This window comes from Hyla sarda, chromosome 11 (genome assembly GCF_029499605.1).
Source record: "Hyla sarda isolate aHylSar1 chromosome 11, aHylSar1.hap1, whole genome shotgun sequence".
Classification (NCBI taxonomy): domain Eukaryota; kingdom Metazoa; phylum Chordata; class Amphibia; order Anura; family Hylidae; genus Hyla; species Hyla sarda.
In genome coordinates, this window is record NC_079199.1 from 94,508,604 (window position 1) to 94,531,239 (window position 22,636).

The 22,636-nt window shown below is 44.7% G+C and overlaps 1 protein-coding gene across 4 annotated transcripts in view; it reads left to right on the forward strand.

Annotated features, from left to right (window-relative positions):
• The window catches only part of FUT8 (fucosyltransferase 8), a 201,212-nt gene that overhangs the window by 130,766 nt on the left and 47,810 nt on the right, over positions 1–22,636 (forward strand). For 3 of the 4 annotated variants that reach the window (XM_056545654.1, XM_056545653.1, XM_056545655.1), the window contains 2 exons: positions 5,042–5,279; positions 21,673–21,723. In XM_056545654.1, coding sequence (XP_056401629.1) covers positions 5,042–5,279; positions 21,673–21,723 — 289 coding nt within the window. The remainder of the gene's footprint in view (positions 1–5,041; positions 5,280–21,672; positions 21,724–22,636) is intronic. The other variant, XM_056545656.1, reaches the window with a different exon arrangement.

Genomic DNA, 22,636 nt, shown 5'->3' on the forward strand with positions numbered 1-22,636 from the left:
AGATTCAGTCTTCCCAGCCTGTTGCCGGTCTACAATTTTGTTTCTGGTGTCCTTCGACAGCTTTTTGGTCTTTGGTGGAGTTTGGAGTGTGACTGTTTGAGGTTGTGGACAGGTGTCTTTTATACAGATAACAAGTTCAAACAGGTGACATTAATACAGGTAAAGAGTGGAGGACAGAGGAGACTCTTAAAGAAGTTGTTAGAGATCTGTGGGAGACAGAAATCTTGCTTGTTTGTAGGTGACCAAATACTTATTTTACCAAGGAATTTACCAATTGATTCATTAGAAATCCTACAATGGGATTTCCTGTATTCTATCCCCCCCCCCCCCCCCCCATTCTGTCTGTCATAGGTGAAGCACAGTTGGTTATATGGAATTTCAGTAGAACAATAACATAAGATAAGGAGAGATAACCAGTAAGGGGAGAACTGCTCCCTGAACTGGGAACTGAGATCATTATGGCCGTTCCTAGGCTTCCTGGGTCGTAATATAATATAGCATCTTTGTATACTGTACTGTATACTATATATCTTCTGTGTTAGTAGGCATATATTCTGTACTATTTCATTATTACTCTTTTTCTTCTCCTTTACATTCACAAGTCCAGAAAAATAATCTGCTGTAGAAATTCGATTTCTGATCCCCCCCCCCCCCCCCCCCCCCCCCCCGCAAGTGAAAAAAACATAAAGGCCTCTCCTAATTTTTTTTTTTTCCCAGGCAGCTCATGTTTCCAATGATTGACAGCCTCATATATTATTTCTTTGTCATTAATATTAGTCGAGTTTCATGCCTCCAGGCGTGAAAATTGCAGGAAACTTTTTAACATGGCAGCTTCCAGTGCTTACCACTTTCTGCACATTCTCCAAGAAGACGGAACATGAATTTGGCTCCTTCAGTCTGAATAAATGTAATTACGAGTTGTCACATTTTTTCGATTTGTGAATTTCGAATTAAGGGAATTTTCTTAAAAAAATGTTGAATTATGTATAATGTGATATAACAGGGGTTCTAAACTAATAGAACAATTCCTTAAAGTGGTAATACATAGCCTTTATCGCCTATTCACTGGACCTCCACCGACACCCACTTATATAGCTGCAAAGTATTACATAGGGATGTAGATGTGACCTGATAATATTATTATATTATATATATAAATAATAGCAGATCCCACTCTGATAGGCCAAGCCCATCCATGTATTTTCCAGTTTCCCATTTATTTTCAGGTATAATGTATGGTCATTGGGATCTGCAGCATTCAGTGGACCCCTAGGATATCTGTTATTGGAGAAGGGGTTATCCCCTTCAGATCACCTTTAAAAGAGTAGTCCAGTGGTGAAAAATGTATCCCTTATCCTGACCGCTGGGGCCCCCCGCAATCTCCTGTACGGGGCCCCGACAGCCCTCGGGAAGGGGGGCGTGTTGACCACCGCACGAAGCGGCGGCTGACACGCCTCCTCAATACAACTCTATGGCAGAGCCGGAGCGCTGCCTTCAGCAATCTCCGTCTCTTCCATAGAGCAGTATTGAGGGGGCGTGTCAGCCGCCGCTTCGTGCAGTGATCGACACCCGCTATCTGGCCAGCGAGCCGGGGCCCCGTACAGGAGATCACAGGGGGCCCCAGCTGTCTTACCCCCTGCGACCTTAGGATAGGGGATACATTTTTTAGCACTGGACTCCCCCTTTAATAAAGATAAAACATTTGTAGAACACTCTACATAAAACTAGCTTAAAGGGTTACTCAGCCCCTAGACATCTTATCCCCTATAAAAAAGGTTCTCGCAATCTCTTCTGCAGCACCCTTCATCTGGCGGCTGACTGGCGACGCAGGACCAGAGGATCAGGACATCATGTCCCTGACCTTGTGACGTCACGCCCCCTCAATGCAAGTCTATAGGAAGGAGCGTGGTAGCTGACACGCCCCCTCCCATAGACTTGCATTGAGGGGCGGGGCGGTAGGTCACGAGGGGACGGGGCTGTGACATCACGTTCTTTGAACCCCTGCGTCGCCAGTTAGCCGCCAGATGACGGGTGCTGCAGGAGAGATCTCGGGAACTTTTGTATAGGGGATAAGATGTCTAGGGGGCGGAGTCATCGGGCACGGAGCGAAGCTCACTTCGTGCACCAGATGACAGGGGTGCTGCAGGAAAGAACCCGGACTACTCACTTGATGCCTAATATAATCCCACCAGGTTTCACCAGATAAAGAATGTTATTGACTTCACCTGCGGTTTTGGCCTCCCTATAATAGTGCCCTGATATTGCAAGTTTGACCTTGTCAGCCCCGCCGCATTGTTCTTCTCTTGATTTCCTTTCTCTCGCGCTTATTATTTGTAACCTACAATTGTAATTTTGTAAAGAGCAGACCCTCGGCATGAGGCGCGCTGTCATTAAGTATCTTAGTGCTCTCATTCACAATGCTGCCAGTACATTTTCCCAGTTGGACTCATATCAAGAGTTTCATGCATATGTAAGAACAGTCTGGTGTTATTCATGCAGCGTGTGCCACACAAGGTCACCTTGATATCTAGTCAAGAGAGATCCAGCTAACAAACTAAACCGCGCACCAACTTTTACTTAAGTGTCTAACTTTGTTTTTTCATATTATCTATAGTATTTTGGTAACAGAAATTTAAAGGGGTACTTCGGTGGAAAACATTTTTTTTTTTAAATCAACTGATGCCAGAAAGTTAAACAGATTTGTAAATGATTTCTATTAAAAAAAATCTTTTCCCTTCCAGTACTTTTTAGCAGCTGTATGCTACAGAGGAAATTATTTTCTTTTTAAATTTTTTTGTCTTGTCCTCAGTGCTCTCTGCTGACACCTGATGCCCGTATCAAGAACTGTCGCGAGCAGGAGAAAATCCCCATAGCAAACCTATGCTTCTCTGGACAGTTCCTGACACAGACAGAGGTGTCAGTAGAGAGCATTGTGGAAAAGACAAAAAAGAAATTCAAAAATAGAAGAATTTCCTCTGTAGCATACAGCTGCTAAAATGTACTGGAAGGGTAAAGGTTTTTTTAATAGAAGTCATTTACAAATCTTTCTGGCACCAGTTCTTTAAAAAAAAAAAAAAAAAAAAGTTTTCCTTAGTACCCCTATAAAATATGACTCCTACAGAGTGTTTTAATGACCCCCCCCCCCATAATTGTCAAATGGGAGGTCCCCCAACCTTCAGAGAACATCTCCTGTTTGGATATACCTTTCATAGTGTTTGCTTTTCAGCATTTGCTGACATCTCTCTAGGTTTTCAGTCATTGGCAGTTACGACAACAACCAAAGGTCTCTATTGTGCATTCTTATAGAAAACCACAGAGGACACGTTGCGATGTTCCCATGAGCCACTGTCACAGCTCTGCTGTATCTGCTCTGGGATGGTTTCTCTCCCATGACCCATGTTACCTCATTTATTCACGAGATGCTACTAATAGGATTCTACAACCCCGTAAGGAATATTCGCAGATAACTGATAGCACAAGCGGAATAATCTGTATTTCCATCATGTTTACCGGTTACTTGTGTCTCCGAGGAAAACAAAAATCTCACTTGGAGTTGGAGTCGAGAGAGCGGACTTTGGAAGTTGCAGCAGTTATTGCTTTCCAATTGAGAGAATTTTGTGGCTATGGATAGTGTGAACTACAGGCTAGGATAATGGTGTCCTAGAGACACTGGCCCTCATCTACTATTGCAAACCCAACTGTCTGCGCCAGATTTTGCGCCAGAATCGAAAAAACCCGGCTAACTCTCCACTTTGCTAAGAGAACCCGAAAAGGGGGCGTGGCCACCAAAAGGGGCGTGTTCCCGACATTCACAAAAACCCAACATATTTACTAAGGTTCCCACAGAAAATGTGGTGGATTTCAGCTGAGGAAAACCCTACAGATCAGAGCGGGTGTTGTAGGGAAACCTTAGTAAATACCGTGGAAAATAAATTGTAGGGAATTAAAAACCACAAAGAAACCTACACGACCCTCTTAAGTCAATAATGGCCTTAGTGAAGACATGGGGAAAAGACCAGCTTGTAGAGTAACACATTTCCGAGGTCTCAACCCAGAGGTGCGTACAGTAGGGTCCTCATTGAAAGATATATTCCAGATATCGGAGTATACAAATAATAGTACCTGTAAGGAAAAATTATTAAATAGATATTAGAAAACCCCTTAGTATGTGGTGCTGTATGAAATCCCAATTTACCCACAACCTCATAAGCAAAAAAAATTGAGTCATTCAAAGGTAAAAGGAGTACTCCGCTGCTCAGCGTTTGGAACGAGCTGTTCCGAACGCTGGAGCCAGGAGCTTGTGACGTCATAGCCCCGCCCTCTTATGATGTCACGTCATGCCCCCTCAATGCAAGTCTATGGGAGGGGGCGTGACAGCGTCACGCCCCCTCCTACAGACTTGCATTGAGGGGGCGTGGCGTGACTTCATGAGGGGGCGGGCCTATGACGTCACGAGCTCCCGGCTCCAGCGTTCAGAACAGTTTGTTCCAAACGCTGAGCAGCGGAGTACACCTTTAATTATTCCAATGAGTATACATTTTATTAATGCATGAAGTGTAAAAACGGAGGGATTCCACCCAGGGGAGGGGTAAGAATACACAGGATATCGCTCTAGTGTCACAAAGAAAGGTGTCGCCCCGGTGTCTCTCGTCTCGTTATTCCTGGTAATGGTTTTGCATACTGTTATATACTGAGAAATGGTGTTTCATATACATTTTGCACTTTGCTAATGGAATGTATGGCATGTATATTTCTTAAGATATATATAAAATATATATATATATATATATATATATATATATATATATAAAAATTATAAATTAGATATATATTAGATACCCTGTGTTTTCTTACCCCTCCCCTGGGTGGAATCCCTCCTCTATTTTTATACTTCATTCATTAATAAAATTGATTCACTTTGGAATAATTAACCTTTGAATGACTCTATTTTTTTTTGTTTATGAGGTAGGGTCCTCATTGGTAGATGATTCTGAATTCTTTTAAAGGGGTTATATGAAATTCTCTTTGGTTTTGCCCACAGAACCCAAAGGATTGCAGCAAAGCTAAGAAACTAGTGTGTAACATCAACAAAGGCTGTGGCTATGGATGCCAACTTCACCACGTGGTCTACTGCTTCATGATAGCCTTCGGCACGCAGAGAACGCTCATACTTGAGTCGCAGAGTTGGAGATATGCTACAGGTGGATGGGAGACGGTCTTTAAGCCAGTCAGTGATACGTGTACGGATAGGTCTGGCACCTCTACAGGACACTGGTCAGGTCAGTCTTTCTTACTCTTCTGGTGATATGTGGCTCTTCATGCTATATTAAGTATATGATTTGTCAGAGACGTATGAAAAGTTTTAATTGGTCTGAACTCAGTGCTGAGACCCCCAACGATCAGTAAGACGAGCGGGTCTTGCTTCATTGGACGACCCCATAGACTTATAATGAGGCCACAGGATGAAGACCGTTGGGAGACTGGGAGTAAAGCTCAGTAGGGAGTAGAGCTTCTTGGCCGTTCCAATGATGGAAGGGTCTCGGCACCTTTTAACATGTCTCTGTGACCTGTCCTAACGTTTTCCTAAATAACAAGGACATTTAAAGCAAGCAATAAAATAATGTGTTTAGGATTTGTTTTGTGTGACCCCTGTGTTGCTGTAGATGTAGAGGTCCACATTAGTGGCACCCTTGATAGGTCAGTATAAAAAGGACAGTATCTTTAGAAATATGTTGATACGTTTATCATAATAGCTGACCTGTCAACATTCATGAAATCATTTCCAAAAAGAAAAGGTAAACCTATATGATATGGACAGGATTAAAGGTATCTTCGCTAACCCTTGGTTTCACAACCAGACATTTTTGTAGCCATCTCTGATCTTCTAGCCCCCATCTGTTCCTTCTACTGTATTTCTCTCAAGCTCTTGAATGTTTACGGAGTTCCTTCTCCTAATATCAGATATCAGTTCTTTACAAATACAAAGATTTTCTGTGTGATTTAAGGGGTGCTCCACTGCCACAGCGTTCAGAACATTTTGTTCTGAACCCAGGTGCGGGCTGTAGGGGTTGTGACATCACTGCCTTTCCCCCTGTGACGTCACGCCAAGCCCCCTCAATGCAAGTCTATGGGATGGGGGCATGGCAGCTGCCACACCCCCATCCCATAGGCTTGCATTGAGGGGGCAAGGTTTGACGTCACGAGGGGCGTGGCCATGACATCACGATCTCCGCACCCAGCATTCGAAACAAAATGTTCCTAATGCCGGGGCAGTGGAGCACCCCTTTAAGATCAGGACTCATTGCTGCCAGCATAGAACAGTCCATTTCCTTCTCTTAGCCCCACAGGATAGGGGCTAAGTGTTTGATCGCGGAGGGTCCGACCGCTGGGACACCCCCCCCCCCCCCCGATCTCCCTAACGGGGCGCTGCCATTAGCGCTCATGGTGAGCGCTAAGGCGCGTAGCGTCGACCTAGAGGTCGACGGTGATGCCCCGTCTCCTCCCCGTCCCCATGCAGTTGTATGGGGGATGCGGGGAGGCACGAATGCTGCCTCCCCACCTCTCCCATAGAGCTGTATGGAGGAGCCGTGCCGGCCGCAACGTCATGCTGCGGCTGGCACGCCCCCTGCACAGGAGAGCCGCGGCCCCATACAGGAGATCGCCGGGGGCCCCAGCGTTTGGACCCCCCGCGATCAAACACTTATCCCCTATCTTGAGGATAGGGGATAAGTGTTTGTAACGCTGCAGATGTCCTTTAACCATTCTGGTGTAATCGTGGATATGTGCTTTGGATCTTTATCCCGTTGTAGGACACATTTTTCAATTAACACTGAGTTTTCTTACATCTGGGAGCACAGTTTGCTCTAAAATGTTCTGATAATCCTCAGACTTCACTCCTCCTGGAACAAGTATAAGGTTTCTGGGCCCAGAAGCAGCAAAGCAGCCTGACAACATTATAGAGCCTCCACCATGCCCTACTGTACGAAGGGGAAACTTTTTTTTTTTTTTTTAGGCCTCATTCTGCCATCTATGAACATAACGCTCTTATGCATTGTCAAAGAGCCCTAATATTGTTTCATGTGTCAGTAGAACATGGGCATCATAGTGTACAGGACAGTCTGAGCTAATAAAATATTACATTATTAATCATGCACAATAAATGGTCGGTGTAAACCAAAAAAAAAACCTCAAGCGCACAGGACGTACATGTACACCCTGAGCCCTCTCCAGTTGTATGAAGCGCACTTCATACTCTGGTCAAAGCTGCAGCCAGGACACATGGCTATAGCTGGACATTTGCCGATCAAGCCAGTGTCTGACATTAACCCTTTAGACACAGTGTTTATAGTTGATTGCAGTATCTAAAATGGGAACAAACATTCACCATTAGCTCAGGATGCAGATGAGGATTACAGTGTTCCTATCAGAGAAGACGGGTGGATGTCCGTACATGCCTCCGCCCCATCCGATTGGCGCTCCTGCTTACTGTAGGCAGTCTGAAGAAATGGAGCGCCAATAACAATGATTGTTCATTGTATGTAATCGAAAGATTCCATGTAAAAGTCTCCTATGACAACTAAAAAATAAAGAATGAAAATGTTACTGAATGTAAGTAAGCCCCTTCCCTAATAAAAGATTGAATCACCCCCCCCCCTTCCCATTTTTCACCATGTGTGTGGCCGTCCCTATTCTGTTACCTCAAATGCGCTCAGGTGGGGAGAGAGCGCTGCACATTTGAGGCAACTTCCAAACCCCCAATGTTGTAGACTGTGTCCCATGACCCATTTTTTGGGGGGAAAAAAGATATTCTCAGGGCTATTGGGAAAGAGGTTTTGGGGTGGGGGTGGGGCAGGGGGGTTGGTTTTAAAATTTGGAAGACTATGTACTCTAGACTAGTACATTGTAGTCGAATTCTGGGGAATTAAAATTAGGGAAATGGATAAAAAATGTAGTGCTCCATGGAAGTTTGATACTCCCTGAACTAATCTCTAATGCAGAGGCCCGGATAATCGGGGCAAGTGTCACACTGAGTGGTGGTGTCCTTCCGAATCCCCCTCCTGTGACCACACACTGCATTTTTTCTGGGATCGTCCCTTCTTTACAGTGTGGGGGACCTCACCTGGAAAGTGTTGGCTGGGGATGATCTGGGGAACCACAGTTCCAGAGGTGCTTTGACCCGCTCCTAGGTGGTCACCAAAGATTAGGGCCTTTAGAACTACCTCTTCAAACTGCAGGGATGTCCCTGTGTTGCCAGCGTACTGGGACAGTACAAAAGAGTTGTACATGGCAACCTCTACCATGTAGACCGCAACTTTTTTGTACCATACCCGTGTTTTCCGCATGGCATCATATGGCTTCAGGATTTGATCAGAAAGATCAACTCCCCCCATATACCGATTGTAGTCCAGAATACAATCGGGCTTGAGGACGAAAGTACTCTTGCAAAGTTTATACATCTTCACACTATACCGTGCTCGCTTGGTTGGGATGTTTTATGTCATGGCCATACTGTAGAGCAGGGTCTAGTAGAGGACGTCCCCACTCAAATACTGCCTGACACTGTTTTTTTTTTTAAATTAGGCCCATATGCAGCACAAGGCCACAAAATGTTCTCATTTCGGCTGCATTGTGGCGATCGCCGATATGGGGGGTCTCAGGACCCCCTTGGTGAGCGGCGGGGAATTGAATCCCAATCTGATCCCTGCCAGTCGAGCAGCAGGGAACGGAATCGCCGCAGACCGCCCTTCTGAATTGACTGGCGATTTGTGCGATGTGGGGGGGGTCTCAGGGCCCCCTCGGCGATGTGCCAGGATGCCTGCTGAATGATCTGCTGACATCTCTGTCCATTTTAAGAACTGTCCAGAGTAGGGGTGTGAATCGCCAAGAATTTGGTGATTCGATTCGAATCGTGATACCAGTGTGGCGATTCGATATATCGCGATACCGTCTAGGTGACGATACATCGCGATATATCCCGATTCTGTCTAAAAAAACAATGTCTTTTACACTTTTATTAAAACTTTATTTTTATTTTATTTTTTTTATACACTGTATTAGTCTTTTAGGAATCATTAGATTCCTCAGACAGATGAATAGAGTTCTATTGAACTCCATTTATCTGCGATCCATTGATAGAGCCTGGTCCAGCCAGGATCTATCAATGACAGAGCCACGGAGAGCAAGGAAGCAGAGATAAGCCCTCCGGCCGCATGCTGGCTATTAGCGGCGGCCCCCGGCTACTGAGAACAGCCGGGGGCTGCAGAGTATGGAGCGGGCACGAGTCGGGAGCCCGCTCCATACACACTGCAGAGCACCGCATGCTGGATATTAGCGGCGGTGATGCATCAGCGGCCCCCGGCTACTGAGAACAGCCGGGGGCCGCAGAGTATGGAGCGGCCACGAGTCGGAGCCCGCTCCATACACCCAGAGCGCCGCCGCCGCGTCAGATCCGGCTGACAAAATTTGGAACTTGTATCTCCTGATGCCCGGGACATGCTGTTCCGTGGATCAGGAGATACAAATTCCACATCACTAAAAGGTATAAAATATTTTTGAATAGATTCAGTATCGGCAAGTGAAAAATCGCAATAATCGCGGGAATCGATTTTTTTCTTACATCCCTAGTCCAGAGTAGGAGAAAATCCCCATAGCAAACATATGCTGCTCTGGACAGTTCCTAAAATGGACAGAGATGTCAGCAGAGAGCACTGTGTTCCAAAAAGAAAATAATTTCCTCTGTAGTATTAAGCAGCTAATAAGTACTGGAAGGATTAAGATTATTTAATAAAAGTAATTTACAAATCTGTTTAACTTTCTGGCACCAGTTGATAAAAAAAAAAAAAAAAAAAATAAAAAGTTTGCCACCGTAGTACCCCTTTAAGGGCAGAAGGGGTGTTGGGAGTAGTTAGGGAATATAATCTGAGTTCGTTTATAAAATATGATGATTGACAGGTACTCTTTAAAGAGTTAGGTCTCTTCGAAGACAAGGTGTAAAAAAATAACATTTATATTTTTTTTTTAAACGGCCGGAATTAGAATTGGCTGCGCCGGTAAGGGGTTAATATTCCGCGGTGTTGACCGATGCCGTAATATAGCTGTTGTCATCTGTTGTAAGGCTTCATTTCCCCGCTGACCTCTGTTTTCCCGGTGATCTGACACATGTAGTAGACGACACAGTGATATTCATGGAGTGTGATGCCTCTGCCCTTGAAACCATTTTACTTATTAACACTCATCTGGCAATTCGCAGCGCGCGGCCTTGCACTCCTCGCGTCACGTATAATCCTCTCCGAGCCGCAGGTTTTTCTAGGTTTTTTTTTTTCTTGTTATTTAATAAACAGTGCAAAGTATTTTTCATAAACACAAAAAAAAAATTGCAAAACACCGCCATAGAGAAGTTGTCTTCAAACAGCAGCCTACCGGGGGTTGCAAAACTACAACTCCTAGCATGCCCGGACAGCCAACGGCTGTCCGGGCATGCTAGGAGTTGTAGTTTTGCATAGCTGGAGGGTCATAGTTTGGAGACCGCTACCATAGCTGGACAGACATGGTTTTTACATTCTTGTTGACTAAGTGTTTAATTCCCCTGCAGCACCTCTACAGGGGAAATGAAGCATTACACCATCCCCATTGATTACGTCTTCCCGTTCACCCATCCTATTTGCATTTTTTTTCTGTATTTTATGTATATGTATATTTTATGTATTACCATAGGTGCATAGAATTTATAATGCTTCAATTTGCATTATCACTTGAATATTCATGACCTTTTTTTTCCCTTAAATTTTCAGTACGTATAGTGCAATTTTATGTTATCCACTTTTTTGCTAAATCCAAAGTGTCATAAAAGCATCCAGTCCTCTCTGGCATCTGCCATGCTGAATTAAGTTGCTGTCTATGGGTTTTTTATATTTTTTTTTTGTTTTGTTTTTTTGTCCTTTTTTTTTTTTTTTTTTATTGTCTCAGTCAGAAATGTTGATGGCAATTAGTGTCACTGGCAGTGCCACAGCGGATCCTGACATTAATGGGAACGTACAGGGCCTTCAAGCGGAATGGGGGCTGGCAGCCTCGCCAAACAAACACAGAATGTGTCTCCGTACCGGGTCTTGATATTTTTGTAAAAGTGGTTAATAAAGTAAGTGCATCCGTGTTTCTCTGCTGAGAGACGTCTTAAAGGGAACCTGTCTTTAAGATTTAGCCTAAAAAAAAAATAATGGGCAGGAATATATGAGGAATCATGTAATGCCAAATCCTACCATGTCATACAGGGTTCACCATGTTCACTATAGTCCTTGTCCCTATTGTATATGAAGGATAGCCTTATATCTATCCCTATCTTATATGAAGGATAGCCTTATGCCTATCCCTATCTTTTATGAAGGATAGCCTTATATCTATCCCTATCTTATATGAAGGATAGCCTTATATCTATCCCTATCTTATATGAAGGATATCCTTAAGCCTATCCCTATCTTATATGAAGGATTGCCTCATGCCTATCCCTATCTATAAGAAGGATAGCCTTATGCCTATCCCTATCATATATGAAGGATAGCCTTATGCCTATCCTTATCTTATATTGAAGGATATCCTTAAGCCTATCGCTAGCTTATATGAAGGATTGCCTCATGCCTATCTCTATCTTATATGAAGGATAGCCTTATGCCAATCCCTATCTTATATGAAGAATAGCCTTATGCCAATCCCTATCTTATATGAAGGATAGCCGTATGCCTATCCCTATCTTATATGAAGGATAGCCTCATGCCTATCTTATATGAAGGATAGCCTTATGCCTATCCCTATCTTATATGAAGGATAGCCTTATGCCTATCCCTATCTTATTTGAAGGAGGATAGCCTTATGCCTATCCCTATCTTATATGAAGGATAGCCTTATGCCTATCCCTATCTTATATGAAGGATAGCCTTATGCCTATCCCTATTTTATATGAAGGATAGCCTTATGCCTATCCCTATCTTATATGAAGGATAGCCTTATGCCTATCCCTATCTTATATGAAGGATAGCCTTATGCCTATCCCTATCTTATATGAAGGATAGCCTTATGCCTATCCCTATCTTATATGAAGGATAGCCTTATGCCTATCCCTATCTTATATGAAGGATAGCCTTATGCCTATCCCTATCTTATATGAAGGATAGCCTTATGCCTATCCCTATCTTATATGAAGGATAGCCTTATGCCTATCCCTATCTTATATGAAGGATAGCCTTATGCCTATCCCTATCTTATATGAAGGATAGCCTTATGCCTATCCCTATCTTATATGAAGGATAGCCTTATGCCTATTCCTATCTTATATGAAGGATAGCCTTATGCTTATCCCATGCATGCTTTAAATTCTTCATTGTATTATTGTATTTGCAGCGACCAATTCTGCAGGAAGGCTATTCCATGCATCCACTACTCTCTCAGTAAAGTAATTCTTCCTGATATTACTGCAGAAACCTCTAATATAACACTATGTCCTCTTGTGGTAGTTTTTCTTCTTTTGAATCTCCTCTCCTCCTTGCTGTACTTATTTCCTTTATGTATATATAAGTTTCTATTATATCCCCTCTGTCTCATCTTTCTCCTATACATGTTAAAGTTCTTTCACCTTTCCTGATAAGTTCTATACTGCAATCCATGTATTAGCTTAGTATCTTCTTTGAACTCTCTCCAATGTATCTATCTATACAACCACGGGCACTTCCCTCTCTACAGCTTAAACCTTTCTCTATGCACCAATTAGCACTTTCCTCTACTGCTAATTCCTCTCCCTATACACCCATGAGCACTTTCCTCTCTACTGCTAATACCTCTCTATACACCTATGGGCACTTCACTCTCTACTGCTAATACCGCTCCCTATTTACCCATGATCACTTCCCTCTACTGCTTATACCTCTCCCTATACACCCATGATCACTTCCCTTTACTTCTAATACCTCTCCCTATACACCTATGACAACTACCCTCTCAACTACTAATAGCTCTCCCTGTACACCCTTGAGAACGTCCCCTCTCCTGCTAATACCTCTCCATATACACCCATGAGCACTTCCCTCTCTACTGCTTATACATCTCCCTATACACCCATGATCCCTTCCCTCTCTACTGCTAATACCTCTCCCTATACACTCATGAACACTTCCCTCTCTACTACTAATTGTTCTCTCTATACACCCATGAACACTTCCCTCTCTGCTGCTAATACCTCTCCATATACACCCATGAGCACTTCCTCTACTGCTAATATCTTTCTATACACCCATGAGCATTTTCCTTTCTACTGCTAATACATCTCCCTATACACCCATGATCACTTCCCTCTACTGCTAATAACTCTCCCTGTACTCCCATGAGCAAGCACTTCCTCTACTGCTAATATCTTTCTATACACCCATGATCACTTCCCTCTACTGCTAATAACTCTCCCTGTACACCCATGAGCAAGCACTTCCTCTACTGCTAATATCTTTCTATACACCCATGAGCATTTTCCTTTCTTCTGCTAATACCTCTCCCTATACACTCATGATCACTTCCCTCTACTGCTAATACCTCTCCCTATACACCCATGATCACTTCCCTCTCTACTGATAACTCTCCCTATACATTTATGAGAACTTTCCTCTCTACTGCTAATACCTTATAAACTCAAGCATTCTGCTATTATTCCCCGCTGCTCTATGACATTGTCCGTCTAGCTTTGAGTCTTGTGAAATAATGACCCCTAAATCCCTTTCCTCAGATACTGAGGTTAGGACTGGATCACATATTCTATATTCTGCCCGAGGTTTCCTGACTGTATTACACTGACTGGCATTATACACTGCTATACAGTATTGTAGTGCAATATGTGAACTATCCGCAATCACATAGTCTAGTGGTCCTAGTGGAATTAGATAAAAAGTAAAGAAAAAATAATTAAGAACAATAAGGAAAGATAAAAATTTTCTGCAATTCTTACCCTCTGCATTCTTACCCTCAAAAAATCTAAAGAAATTAGGAAAAGTACATGATTGGAATTGCTGCATCTGTAACTACCCAGACTATCACATGATAGTGTTATTTTACCCACATTGCAAATGCCGCAAAAAAAATGCAATAAAAGCTATGAAAAAGTAATATCTACCTATAAATTATACCAATGGAAACATCAACAGCCTGAAAGAAAAGCCCTGACCGACATACAGCTCTTACCGAAAAATAAAAACATTCATGGGTGTAAGAATGTGATGGCACAAAAAACGAATGATTTTTAAGTGTATTCATTGTGTACATGCAGAAAGCATAAAAACTACGCAAGTTTATCACCATAATCATGCTTACCTGACATTTATAGCAAATACACTGCTCAAAAAAATAAAGGGAACACTAAAACACAATGTAACTCATAGTCAATCACACTTCTGTGAAATCACACTGTCCACTCAGGATGAACTCTGATTGACAATCAATTTCACATGCAAATGGAACAGACAACAGGTGGAAATTATAGGCAATTAGCAAGACGCCACCAATAAAGAAGTGGTTCTGCAGGTGGTGACCACAGACCACTTCTCAGTTCCTATGCTTTCTGGCTGATATTTTGGTCACTTTTGAATGCTGGCGGTGCTTTCACTCTAGTGGTAGCATGAGACGGAGTCTACAACCCACACAAGTGGCTCAGGTAGTGCAGCTTATCCAGTATGGCACATCAATGCTAGCTGTGGCAAGGTTTTCTGTGTCTGTCAGCATGGAGGCGCTATAGGAGACAGGCCAGTACATCAGGAGACGTGGAGGAGGCTGTAGGAGGGCAACAACCCAGCAGCAGGACCGCTATCTCCACCTTTGTGCAAGGAGGAGACGGAGGAGCACTGCCAGAACCCTGCAACATGAGGCCACAAATGTGCATGTGTTCTCTCAAGCTGTCAAAAACAGACTCCATGAGGGTGGTTTGGGGGCCCGACGTCCACAGGTGGGGGGGCTGTGCTTACAGCCCAACACCGTGCAAGGACTTTTTTCATTTGCCAGAAATCACCAAGATTGGCAAATTCGCCACTGGCGCCCTGTGCTCTTCACAGATGTGCTCAGTGTGAACCTGCTTTCATGTGACAGACGTGACAGAGTTTCGAGACGCCGTGGAGAATGTTCTTCTGCCTGCAACATCCTCCAGCATGTCCGGTTTGGCGGTGGTTCAGTAATGGTGTTGGGTGGCATTTCTTTGGGGGGCCGCACAGCCTTCCATGTGCTTGCCAGAGGTAGCCTGACTCTCATTAGGTACCGAGATGTGATCCTCAGACCTCTTGTGAGACCATATGCTGGTGCGGTTGGCCCTGGGATCCTCCTAATGCAAGACAATGCTAGACCTCATGTGGCTATGGAGTGTGTCAGCAGTTCCTGAAAGAGGAAGGCATTGATGCTATGGACTAGCCCGCCCATCCCCCAGACCTGAATCCGATTGCGCACATCTGGGACATCATGTCTCGCTCCATCCACCTACACCACAGACTGTCCAGGAGTTGGCGGATGCTTTAGTCCAGGTCTGGGAGGACATTCCTCAGGAGACCATCCTCCACCTCATCAGGAGCATGCCCAGGCGTTGTAGGGAGGTCATACGGGCACGTGGAGGCCACACACACTACTGAGCCTCATTTTGACTTGTTTTAAGGACATTACATAAAGTTGGATCAGCCTGTAGTATGGTTTTCCACTTTGATTTTGAGTGTGACTCCATATCCAGACCGCCATGGGTTAATAAATTTGATTTCCATTGATAATTTTTGTGTGATTTTATTGTCATCACATTCAACTATGTAAATAGGAAAGTATTTCATACGATTAGTTCATTCATTCAGATCTAGGAAGTGCTATCTTGATGTTCCCTTAATTTTTTGAGCAGTGTACTAAACTGTGTAAAACAATAAATTATATTTTTTTCTTTTAAATGCAGTATATGCTCAATTTAATACGTTTTTAGCCCATCAGACCAACAAGAAGCCCTTATACAGCTACATCAACAGAAAATGAATAAATAAAAAATTATGTCTTTCGGTAGGGCTGGGCGGTATGGCCAAATATGTGTATCGCGGTATTTATTTTTTTTTTACTTATGGCGGTTCCACGGTATAGAACTGTATTCCCCCCCCCCCCCCCCCCCCCCAAAAAAAAAAAATCAATTATTAGCCCAGCTGTGCTGCCCCCATCGGGGGACTTTTCACATCACCTGCAAGCGCTGCCCTCCTCGTCCTGTATGTTGCGTCCGCCGGCGCTGACACTCTATACCGTATCCCTATGCCCGGGCTGCAAAAGGTAAACGCTGGGGACGTAAACGTTGGACAGCCGTCAGCCTTTCACTGGCCGCAGCGATGTTCCGCCTCGGCCGGTGATAGGCTGAGTGGGCTTCTTACATGACAGTGTGCTCAGCCTATCACCGGCCAAGGCGGAACATCGCTGCGGCCAGTGAAAGGCTGACGGCTGTCCGACGTTCACTTCTCCAGGAAGCTGCTCCGGACCGACGAGGAAGGTGCGTTAAAGTTTATTTTGTTCACCTTTTGCAGCCCGGGCATAGGGATACAGTATAGAGCAGTAGTCTTCAGCCTGTGGACCTCCAGATGTTGCAAAACTACAACTCCCAGCATGCTGGGAGTTGTAGTTTTGCAACATCTGGAGGTTGAAGACCACTGGTATAGAGAATCAGCGCCGGTGGCTGCAACTCGCGGGTCACATATGATTAGTTCCCCCAATGTGGGGACAGTGCGCTGCGGCTGATAATTCATTCATTCCTGAGGGGGGAGGGGCCAAACCGGTATTGCGGTATAGGTAAAAATTCATATCGTGCAGCACAAAAATTTCGGTATTCGGTATGAACCGGTATACCGCCCAGCCCTATTTCTTGGGAGCTCCACTGTACAGGACCGGCGTGTGTTGTCTACTGATTATCTCCTATATGCTGTCACATTGCATAGTTATACTCCTTTTAATGGATTAAAGTAAAGATCCTGGTTACTTCATTTATCTAGTGCACATCTAATGTTCTCGGCACACTAGGTTTGTATATTCGCCTTATTCCCAGCACGTTGCTCTTCCATTTGGGATTGGATCCAGTGAGATATAAAGGAGAAGCTTCTCTTACCTGTGAATCCAATCGGTGGTATAAGGCGGCCACCAGTGGTCTCCTCTGTGATAAATGTGCACTACGTCTGAACTGAGGAAATTGTTACTTGTTAATTAGGGCACTTTTAACCATAACATTATATAAGAAGACACTGTTAGGGTACGTTGTCACGTACGGAGGATTTTTTTTGCTGCAGATTTCAATGTAAACTAAATGACTGAGCGCAGCTTCTAATCTGCAGTTACAAATCCTGCGCATCAAATCTGCGCAGTATCCTGTATGTGTGAACGTACCCTAAAGGAAATTTCTCAAGACCGTTACCTGGGGCAACTATATGCGTGTGGAGAAACTGTGACTGTATTGAGGAAATGGATGAGGGAGGTTTACGGCACAGCAAAAAATCCATCTGGTGTTCATCATTATACAATGGGGGTGCTCTATGTACAATGGGGGTGCAATGGGAGTACTCCATGTAATGAAAGTGGCATGCTTTGGATACAACTTACAAGTACATACATTGTGTTTAGGACATTTTATGGATGGTAATCACAGGCGTCTTCATAGATAACAACATGTGTACCAGAAGGTATGTCAAGTGAAAGTCACACTGGCCCTTGTTTGTACCTGGCATTAGGAATTGGGTCCACCCCATATCAGAAGGGCATAATACTTTGTAGCTTTATGTTCACGGAGCTTTGTTAAAGTGTGATCTGCGGGAAATCCTTGGAAGTTAGTGTTCAGTTTCCCTGCAGTGCCACCACAGGAGAAACTAAGTATTACACAACTACCAGCTTCTGCTGATCCAGTGATGCCCGGTCCCCACTGCTCACCATTTTCTGGTGACATCTAAACATAAGATGGATTCCGGCTCTGTCCCAAGCGGTGACCCTAGTCACCCAGGAATATGTGGAGCGTCCACTTGCTTGAGTCAAGATGTTACCACCAGGAAGTGGTGAACAACAGGTATCGGGAACAATTGGATTGGCAGCGGGTGAGTACTGCTTAATTTTACATTTTCCAACCAAGTCTGGCTGCTGTTAAGAAAACAACAACACCTTCACAGAGACAATTTTCCATGGTAAATCATAATTAACGTTAGTAAAGACAAATTCACCTTGACCTCTGTCCTGAATACCTTTTCTTGTGGAGTGTTACTTCAATGTGATTACATCCTCTCTGCCCGTCTGTCTGTGTCAACACCGTTTTTTGTTTCGGAAAGAATAAGCCATCATCTCTGTGCACCCTGAGGTGTTTTTTTTTTTTTTTTTTTTTTTATCCATATTTTCGGCTGCAAAACGTTTTTATTACATAAAATGCGTGTCTTTTTATTACAAAAAAACTTGTCTTAATAATTTTATTTATATTTTTGAAACATTCTTTCAGATGTTTTCCAGCCTTTCTATTATGCTATTATGTCATTTACAACTCAGCTGTTTTTTTTTGGGGGGGGGGGGGATCAAAAGTTTTTCCAAAAAAAAGGCGCAAAAAGTTGTTCCCGATTGCCAGCCAAAAATCAGGACCTTACATTTAATTTCACGGCTGTAAAATCTGAATTTCCAGCTGTTTTTGTATTGTTTGATGTAAACGCCGACCCAAAATACTGTGTGTGAACATAGCCTTACAGCTGCTCCCCTGACCGTGAGGGCTTCTGCCAAATTCATTGCAGGAAAGAGGGGATTGCACTTGGTCCCTATAGGTAAGTTAATGCTGTTGGGGATTCATATATTTTGGCTGTATACGCCCCTGAATGCTCCTCTTGGGGATCTCTGTGGGTCAGCTACATATCCTATATAATAAAAACAGGACATTACAGCTGCTCTGCCCAATAAATATACCTTACTACAAATATAAAACCTGTATAGAACCAAATGGGGCGAAACTGATGCAGATGTGTGATCGCCGATTCCACGGATGCGTTACTATGTATCAGGACGTCTTCTCGGGAGTTATACGTGTTGGTTTTATAGCAGCACTAGGCGTTCTTCATATTAAAGTAGTTTGATTAGCAATTGTACATTACTACTGCATAATATCATTGCTGAATAATCGCAGGGAAATAGCTGGGACTTGTTGCTTCATTAATCTGCTGCAGATCTTATCACTTGGTTTCTCTCGCTCTTCACAGCACAATGAATCGAGGTAAATAAAATGGTAATGTGTCTGATCTTAATCAGGTCTGCTGCTATTACACCTCATTTCTCCCTCACAAGTGGAAAGATTGGGGGGATGGAGTCTCTGGAAGTGGCCGCACAGATGCCATGATAACATATTCACGCGCCTTAATCCTAGTCGTGATCCTGGAGGATATCTGGAGGTCTACAAGCTTCTATACACCAAACCTGGATGAATTAAATGCATATGTTAACTCTTTCCTGGCACATAAAGTGGCCACACCTTGTACTCTACAGACACCTTGTACTCTCGACAGCCACCTTGCACTCTCGACAGGCACCTTGCACTCTCGACAGGCACCTTGCACTCTCGACAGGCACCTTGCACTCTCGACAGGCACCTTGCACTCTCGACAGGCACCTTGCACTCTCGACAGGCACCTTGCACTCTCGACAGGCACCTTGCACTCTCGACAGGCACCTTGCACTCTCGACAGGCACCTTGCACTCTCGACAGGCACCTTGCACTCTCGACAGGCACCTTGCACTCTCGACAGGCACCTTGCACTCTCGACAGGCACCTTGCACTCTCGACAGGCACCTTGCACTCTCGACAGGCACCTTGCACTCTCGACAGGCACCTTGCACTCTCGACAGGCACCTTGCACTCTCGACAGGCACCTTGCACTCTCGACAGGCACCTTGCACTCTCGACAGGCACCTTGCACTCTCGACAGGCACCTTGCACTCTCGACAGGCACCTTGCACTCTCGACAGGCACCTTGCACTCTCGACAGGCACCTTGCACTCTCGACAGGCACCTTGCACTCTCGACAGGCACCTTGCACTCTCGACAGGCACCTTGCACTCTCGACAGGCACCTTGCACTCTCGACAGGCACCTTGCACTCTCGACAGGCACCTTGCACTCTCGACAGGCACCTTGCACTCTCGACAGGCACCTTGCACTCTCGACAGGCACCTTGCACTCTCGACAGGCACCTTGCACTCTCGACAGGCACCTTGCACTCTCGACAGGCACCTTGCACTCTCGACAGGCACCTTGCACTCTCGACAGGCACCTTGCACTCTCGACAGGCACCTTGCACTCTCGACAGGCACCTTGCACTCTCGACAGGCACCTTGCACTCTCGACAGGCACCTTGCACTCTCGACAGGCACCTTGCACTCTCGACAGGCACCTTGCACTCTCGACAGGCACCTTGCACTCTCGACAGGCACCTTGCACTCTCGACAGGCACCTTGCACTCTCGACAGGCACCTTGCACTCTCGACAGGCACCTTGCACTCTCGACAGGCACCTTGCACTCTCGACAGGCACCTTGCACTCTCGACAGGCACCTTGCACTCTCGACAGGCACCTTGCACTCTCGACAGGCACCTTGCACTCTCGACAGGCACCTTGCACTCTCGACAGGCACCTTGCACTCTCGACCGGCACCTTGCACTCTCGACCGGCACCTTGCACTCTCGACAGGCACCTTGTACTCTCCACAGGCACCTTGTACCCTTGTAACTTGTCCTTGGTGTCGTGGGAATGCAGCTGCAGGTTCTCATGTTTGGGCGCCTGGAGGGCATCCTTGGACAAACAGTACATTATGTATAGATTCCTTGTCATTGGGCGTCCCCTCGAGCAGATCTCTGGACGCGGCGGCTAAAGGTTCCCATGTGTTTTTACATTGAGAACATTTATAGTCCTTTTTATAGTTCCTTTATGGTGTTATATGTTCACTCTGCTCGTTTACTCTTCTTGCAAGCCAACAACACTAGCACTACAGTGTATGCAGAGATAGCGGTGTGAAAGACACAATGACAAGTTAACACATGTGAGATTCATAATACTCAAATAATGATTTATATGCTTACAGAGCGAGAGAGAGACTCCTCAGCCACACATCAACCATAGACTTGAGTCACTGAGGTGGTCCCTGGTGGCTTCTCCTTACCCTACTAGCCTTGAGTGATGGGTCTCTCCCTGTGTTGGTATAGGATGAGTGATATCAATCAAGGGCGGTGAGCAGGCAGCATACATCGGGAATCACTTCAATGACTCGGGCAGCATGAAGGTGATGACAGGTTCTTTGTGGAAACCACTTATCCCGCTCCCTATTTGAAATAACGTACACCAGGCCAGATATGGCTATAGGTAGGCTTCAGCTAAACGGTTCCACAGACCTTTGCTGTAGAGAATCCTTAGGGGACGTTATAGAAGTCCTGTGTATAATCTGAGTATAATATGTGTAATGATCATTATTGTAGGACCAGACTGTCTCTTCTTTTCCTGTAGTTCGTGTATTTACCGCCTCTGTTTTCTCCATACTAGTAGTTGTAAACCCAGTGATGTTTCCTATGCTTCCTTTAGCAGTCTGTCCGTAGACTCTTTCTATGACTGTGATGCTGATCTGTCCACTTACCTGTTCTTTCTCTTTAACAGCCTACTGCACTGGATCCACAAATCCTGTCGTGGCAGCGTATGCACAAAAGTGTAATTTTTTTACTTTCGCCTTTCTTTTTATCTGTTCCACTTGTGCTTATTTAGTGTCCTTGTAAAAAAAAAACAGAGCGGCCATGTATCAGTGATGTCATTTGTAAGAATTGTCATTTCCTGCAGCCATTATGTGACGGCCATAAATGGGCTAGTGCGTTGGTAAATAAGGGACATGTAGCCAGTGCCATATTCATTTTATATCTATAGTGGACAGACTGATACATGAGCTCTGTGTGGTTTTAAAATTACAGTCCTATGCACACTTAAGCAAGTAAATATATTTACATACAGGTAGCTCTTACAGCTGTAATTCTGGCGTTAACCTCATTATTTAAACATCTTCATGCATTTTCCTGCATGGTGTTTGTCTACCTGCAGCACAGTTCTCACGGGGAGCTTTATATACTGTATAACACCTAATATAGTCTATAGGTGCCATAAGTTAAAGGGGTACTCTGCCCCTAGACATCTCATCCTAAATAGGGGATAAGGTGTCTGATCGTGGGGGTCCCGCCGGTGGGGACCCACGCGATCCCTGCTGCGGCACATCAGACACCCAGTGCACGGAGCGAACTTCGCTCCATGCCGGATGACTAGCGATGCAGGGCAGAGGCTGGTAAAATCACGCTCACACCATGCTCGTGACGCAACGGCCACGCCACCTCAAAGCAACACCAAGCCACGCCCCCTTTCATAGACTTGCATTGCGGGGGCGTGGTCATTACATCACGAGCGGGGTGTGGCCTTGACATCATTAGCCTCCGTCCCAGCGGCAGGAAACCCCCCCCCCCCCCCCTTGATCCCACATAATAGAACCAGTTCTTAAAAAATAAAAATAAACAGATTCTTTAACAAGGAGTTTCTCCCGGTCCGCAATAGTTATTGGTGTTACCTGCAGGGAATAAACCTT